At 31.8% G+C, this 6,670-nt stretch overlaps 1 protein-coding gene across 1 annotated transcript; it reads right to left on the bottom strand.

The window, feature by feature from the left end:
• Positions 1-5,214: 5,214 nt before the first annotated feature.
• On the bottom strand, positions 5,215-6,460 carry LOC109179539 (transcription repressor MYB5-like). The gene is made up of 2 exons (XM_019329045.1): positions 6,291-6,460; positions 5,215-5,899 (listed from the first exon to the last, which is right to left on the bottom strand). Exons 1-2 carry the CDS (start codon positions 6,458-6,460, stop codon positions 5,215-5,217), a joined length of 855 nt encoding a protein of 284 aa, XP_019184590.1.
• Between the last annotated feature and the right edge of the window lie 210 nt (positions 6,461-6,670).

Below are 6,670 nucleotides of genomic sequence, written 5' to 3'. Positions count from 1 at the left end.
CTTTGAATTTAACATATATAAGACATATTATAAACATGTAACAAAATGAATGTTGTAGTGTCTAGTTTATGAACATTAAGTTTTGAGTTCATGAACATATAGTGTCTAGTTTCTGAACTTTAATCTTGAGTTCCTAAACAAAGTGTCTAGTTTATGAATATTAATATTTAATAAGCTAAAATTTGAGTTTCTAAACATATAATGTCTAGTTTATGAACATTAAAATTTGAGTTCTAAACATATAAATGGTTAATGCCGTTAACAGTGAAAAGTATTTTAAAAATAAACAAAAAAAAAAAAAAAAAAAAAAAACCTTGAATTTCGACAAAAACTTCTTTTTAGACTAAGGTCCACCTTGCAAGGAAGACCCCGGTCCACACCATAATTAGCAAATAATGTGGGCTGAAATATTAAAAGATATGTTAACCTTTTTTTTTTTTTTTTTTGAATACTACTAGCTCTACTAGTACAGAGGCTCGAAATCACAATCTTCCAAATGGAAGTCCAACCCGGATACCATTAGACCACATAGTCCTGGTAAAGATATGTTAACCTAATTAAGGTAATAATATATTTATAGATTTGTTCTCGATTATTTTAACATTGTCGTTTCTGTTTCAAGATAAATAAAAATTAATTCTAACATTATATTGACTCATTTATTAGTTAGTAATCGGTGGAAGAGATAAAATTTAATTTCTGTTTAAATTTGCTATTACTTTTTTTCCCAACGTAACAGTGAAAACGAAAACTAGATTTACGATTAGTTTATTTTTTTCTTGAAAATTAAGGTATGATCTGTTTAGGTGGTTTATAACATACGAGGCTGACCAGCAGTCATCTATATATGAATGTGTGGAAAGAAAGAAAGAATGAATGTGTGTGGCAATTAATAAGGTCAATCACGCATTCATCTGCCAGCCATAATGCACACAGGCAAAGACTGGTAGCTAGCTTTGACCTCCGTCACAATTTAATTTTTCCAAACTAACCAAACCAAACAAGAGATAGGAATACAACTATTCTTCGATCTAAATTAGCTACCATATTGCCAAAGACCTTGTGATCAAGCGGCATAACTGTGACTCTCTCAAATGGAAGGTCACATATTTAAACCCTAGTGAGGACAGTGATTCTTTGTGCTTCAATAGGTTGAAAAGTATGTATAAACAGATACTACATTGTAACAGAGTCAATAGTACTAAAAAAAAAATTAGCTACCATCTGTAGATAAACCCACGTAGACTATCATGGGCAGTGGCGGAGTCAAGATTTTTTTTCAGCGAGGGCGAAGAAGCAAAGGGAAAATAAATTCAAAAATGTTCAAATACAAATAAGATTGTTAAAATAAAAATACATTATAAATTACAATATAATGTTTATGATAAACTATGGGATAATACGTCACTAAACAATGTTAAAATCTTTATAGAACTGATTCATTTGAAACTTGATCAAAAATATCTTTTTCAACATGCGGCACTAAACAATTATTTAATAAATCATCACTGAACTAATTACTAATCAAGTTAATAAATTAAGTAATTAGTAATTAATTAGCAAAAACTATATAAAAAACTAACACCAGCAAAAACTATAATACTAGTAATTAATTAACAGTAATTAACAGTTAGCAATTAATAAATTTAATAGTAATTTTAACAGTAAAGTAGTAAATTTAACAACTAGCCATTAGCAATTAGTAACTAACCGTTTGTAATTAATAATTAACAGAAACTAACAGTTGGAGTTATATAATTTTGGGCAGTAGGAGCAGCTGCCCCCATGCTCCCTCCGCCACTGGTCATGGGCCTAGTCCATATGAGCGAGTTCAGGCACAGTTCATGTACTATTGTGCATGTGTCTGAGTTGGCGCGACACGATCCTATATATAGTGTTAAGTTGCATCATGGCACCCTTCATAAATGTACCTGACCCAATCGACATTATATTATTTTATCTCTTTTAAAAATTTAAATTTGTGGGTTAAGAATGTAATAATTTAAATCTTTTTTACATGTAATTAAGGTAAATTGATTCAAGATATTTTATAAAGAATATCACACATGAATTACAAGAATCGTTATGTAATAGTTTAATTTTTGTAACTTGCACTAATTTTAATTCAAAATTGTAAGTTTTTAGTTTATAAATTTTAATTTTATAAATGTATAAAAACTCTATAATTTAACAATTATACAAAAATGTAATAAAATCAATAATTATAATTATAAGGAAAAATGGCACTTTCCCCCTCAATTATTTATGTAAGCACATTAGCCCCCCTCAATTATTTTAAAAGTGGTGGTTTTTCCCCCTAATATATTAAATTGACATTTCTACCCTTAAAGTAAATATTTTATTTATTTTACTTCTCCAACAAATTATTGCATATATATAGCGATTACCACGGTTCGGTTCGAACTGAACCAGACACTATAGCAATCGAATTAAAAGTTTTCGATTATGATTCAGATCTAGAACCCAATATTTGGATTTCAATTTATTAAATTTAAGAATAAAAAAAATGGATCATGAACTGTGAACCGGCGGTTCTGGATCCGGTTCGCGATTTTGAACCATCTTTATTTTAAAGTTTTATTTTTTTATTTTAAAATAGTCTAAATTTAACAATAAATGTTTTTTATTTTTTTCAGTTCAGAACATGAACCGGCCATTCCGGTTCGCAATTTTAATAAAATCTAAATATCGCGTTTTGATTATAAATTGTAATTGGGATATTTTGGTTTGGTTGGTATAGTATATGTTTGGTTTGAACCAAATTATAGTAATAATTTGTTGGAGAAGAAAAATAAATGAAATATTTATTTTAAATATTTATGTTAAGGGTAAATATGTCCATTTAACATTTCAGGGGGAAAAAGAGCCACTTAAGTAATTCAGGGGAAAAAAAATGTTATAAGTATATAATTCAGGGGGAAAAAGTGCCATTTTCCCTAATTATAATTATAATTCAAAAATTATTGGGAGTCTTGAATTGGCCAACTCCACTAATTTTTAATGAAAAATTAAAGTATTCAATCAAATTAGTGAAGAAAATTTTGGAGGGGTGATTTTCATTAACTTTTTGGAGGGAAAAGTTGTTTAGATTGACTAAATACCAAATTAATCCTTTATATAATAAAGCTATATGATTTGGGAAATAATTAATGTTACAATTAATGCCACAACCTCCTTTATTATAAAAAAAAAAACACAACATTTAAAAACAAATAGCTATATATTATATAATCATATAAAAAATATACTTTTGAAAAATAAAATAGCTATATATTATATAATCATATAAAAATTGTGTTCAATTAGAGTTTAAATTTACACATACAAAATTTGAAATTTGCTTTCCAAATGTAATTATCTTAGTTATTATTTGTATTGTGAAAATTATAATATAGATGAAATACAATTAAGAATAAATCAATGTAATTATGTAAATTCTCTCTATAAGTTTATTTGAATATGCACATAATTAGAGATTATATTAACCATACAAAATTATAATTTTAATATTAATTTTAATTTTAATTGTAATTTTGTATTCTATAAAAATAATAAATACTTGACCAATGGAAGCTCAAAAATATTATTATATTAAATAATTTAAAATATTTTAGTTTTTCTATTTTTTATTTATATTTATAATAACATAATTTTTTTCCGTGCATCGCGCGAGTGAATTACTAGTTTTCTTAATATTTCAATAATTATTAAAAGAAAATCTTCCAACAGTTAATGTTTTTAAAAGATACACACCAAACACTACATCTTTACCTCATCCGAAAATTTAATGTTGAAGGATTGCGTCTCTCTCTCCCTCCACAAACACGTTGTCCAGGTTCCATTAAGGGATTTTAGGTTTTGTATATTTCAATTTCATTTTTGTAAATATTAAAAATAAAAACTAAATTGATATTTTTGTTTCATTTTCGATGGATTTAGTAATCTATACGAATTACATTGCATATATATATTATGTTTTAATATTTTGTTGGATTTAGCATAAAATTTATGTAACACAAATTAAGAAATTGGGAAAACAATGATTTTTTTTCATAAATGAAATGTTTCAGAAACGGAAAAAAGTAGGTTAAAATTATTGCAGACTTTGAAGTGGGTTTAGGGTTTAGGGTGTGTTTGGTGCATGAGGTTAGATACAAGGAATGGAATGAAATTCATACACATTATTGTTTGTTGACAATTTTTTAAAATACAGGCACGGGTATTTCTTTAAGGGGAATACTCACCTATACAACCTATTAGGTCAAATGCCTCCACTGAGGCTCAAATTTATGACCTCCCACATAAGAGAGCAACATGATATCATTGAATCATAAGGTCCTTAGTAAAACATGGGTAATTGATTACCCCTATAATTAAAAAAACTCATTATCTAATTTAAATCAGGTACCATTCCTTTAATTCAATCAGCCTTATCCCTGCTCATTTAATCACCTCCTCGTCCCGTCGCCTCCTCATCATTTCATTGACTCCAATCCCTCACTACATTGCCTACTCATTTCATCGCCACTCATAATATTGATTGCCTTAATTTTTTGTTTTGGTATTTAAAAACCTTTATTATGATTATAGGATCCTAAATAACCAAATATCAATATTGGTAATCATTCTAATTCCACCCTAGCTACTACCAAACATTCAAAATACTTTTCCACCAAAACTCAGTCCAATTACCAAGTATTTGGTTCTCATTCTGGTTTAGATTCCCATGTTAGAACCAAACACACACTAAATATGTATATGAGTATGTTCTATGCAAGTTGAAACACATTTGATCCACAACTGCTTAATCGATATATAACTGATTAAAATGAGTGAAGTATGGTTCTAAGGAGTATTTCCCTCCAACAACAACAACAACAATAATAATAAGCATACATACATTTTATTACACCACTGACAATCTGCAATATCGATCTTGAGCAGTCTACAAACATAAACATACAACAAACCATTAATAATAATATTAAAAACTGTTTTTTTTTTTTTTTTTTTTTTTTGGTCTCTCTGATCTATTACATGTATCAACCAACGTTATAACATGTTATGGAGTTGAGAGAGATCGAGACATTGCAGTAGTTATTATTATATTGTTAGTCCCTCAAACTGAAGATCACACAATCATTATATATATATATATATATATATATATATATATATATATATATATATATATTATATGCTAGCCGATTGAAAACAAGGGGGTAGGTGAGGATCCAAATCATGGTAGAAAATCATCATCATCATCAACCCATCTTCAGTACTGAAGGGGAAGTTCATGTGTTGGAAAGGATTCAGAGGCTGATTATTATTATTATTTTCAGAAGTTGAGGGCAGGGGGGTAATGTCGTGATGATTAGATTGTTGGTTGTTTTGGGCAGCAGCGAAGAACACATCCTCGTTCATCAACGAATCAAAGATTGTCGAAAACGCATCCTCGTCCGGGCAAAAATCCATCCCAACATTATCCTCATTATCGTCTCCGATATCCATATTAAACTCCTCATCCCCATTTCCAGTAGTCTGATGATTCGTCGTCCCTCCCACGCTGTTGGGCTGATCAATCTGATGATTTGTCGTCCCTCCAACAACGTTAACGGTAGTACTGCTATTGATCTTCACTGTCTTGTCTTGGTTGGAAAGACCAACGTGAATGGGTGTGGGTTTTATTATGGGAACTGAGGAGGAGGAGGGGTTATGGTTTTTGGGGTGGTTGGAATTGGTAGGGTTTACGAGTAGAGGCTTGTGGTTTCTTGGATCAATGCCTTGGCTAATCAGCTTCTTGGTGAGATGAGTGTTCCAATAGTTCTTTATCTCGTTATCTGTCCGGCCTGATATCCTCCCTGCTATCAGTGACCACCTTCATACCATAGCAAAATAAAAGGAATCAAAGTCTCAAACCCTAAAGCAAAGTGAGATTGTAATAATCTTGTGACAAAAGGTGGAATCGCCTATCCCAGTAGGATGACAGATTATGATGACTCAACTGATGTTATTGGTGAGACTCAATCTTTGATCTCTGATCTTGTGATAAGTTTGTGACTAATTGAACTGTCTATTCGGGCTGGATTATAATAATCTAATGGAGGGTGGTATGTACCTGTTGCCTAGGAGGCGGTGGAGGCGGAGAATGAGATCCTCTTCGTCGGGGTGATGTGGCCGCGTTTGACGGTGGGGCGGAGGTAGTTCATCCAGCGGAGCGGCAGCTCTTGCCGCAGCGGAGGAGGCCGGCCATCTTGGGTAGGGTTCGCCACTGCCCCTCGCCTTCCTTGTTGATGTAATCAGTCAACAGCTTGTCTTCCGCCGGCGTCCATGGCCCTCTCTTCAGCCCAACCTTGCTGCAGCACGGCGTCCGCTTCCCCTTCGCCTTCGCCGGCGGCGAAGCCCCGGCGGCAACTTTTTCAGATGACTGAGTTCTCATTCCCTCTCTTTCTCTCTCTCTCTCTCTCTAGGTTTCTCTCCGCTCTCTCCCCTCTCTCCCTCTCTTATAAGGATATTCTATTTGAGTGAGGTTGCTACTCACGTTTGTCTCGCTTCTAGGCTTTCATGGTTTCTCTGAGTTGCCTTTCTACGTACTAGGTTACTCAAACATTTTGGTGAGTTATTATAATGGGGAATCATAAACAATAAT

Source organism: Ipomoea nil, unplaced genomic scaffold (genome assembly GCF_001879475.1).
Source record: "Ipomoea nil cultivar Tokyo-kokei standard unplaced genomic scaffold, Asagao_1.1 scaffold0927, whole genome shotgun sequence".
NCBI classification, from domain to species: domain Eukaryota; kingdom Viridiplantae; phylum Streptophyta; class Magnoliopsida; order Solanales; family Convolvulaceae; genus Ipomoea; species Ipomoea nil.
Note: the sequence above shows the minus strand (reverse complement) of the source record. Positions and strands in the feature narration are given on the sequence as shown.

What these genes read in the sequence shown, in the direction of transcription:
- LOC109179539 (XM_019329045.1), bottom strand. Translation starts at nt 6,460, where the DNA reads ATGAGAACTCAGTCATCTGAAAAAGTTGCCGCCGGGGCTTCGCCGCCG. An exon ending in AAGGAAGGCGAGGGGCAGTG is followed by an intron (nt 5,900 to 6,290) that starts GCGAACCCTACC and finishes TATGGTATGAAG; the next exon opens with GTGGTCACTGATAGCAGGGA.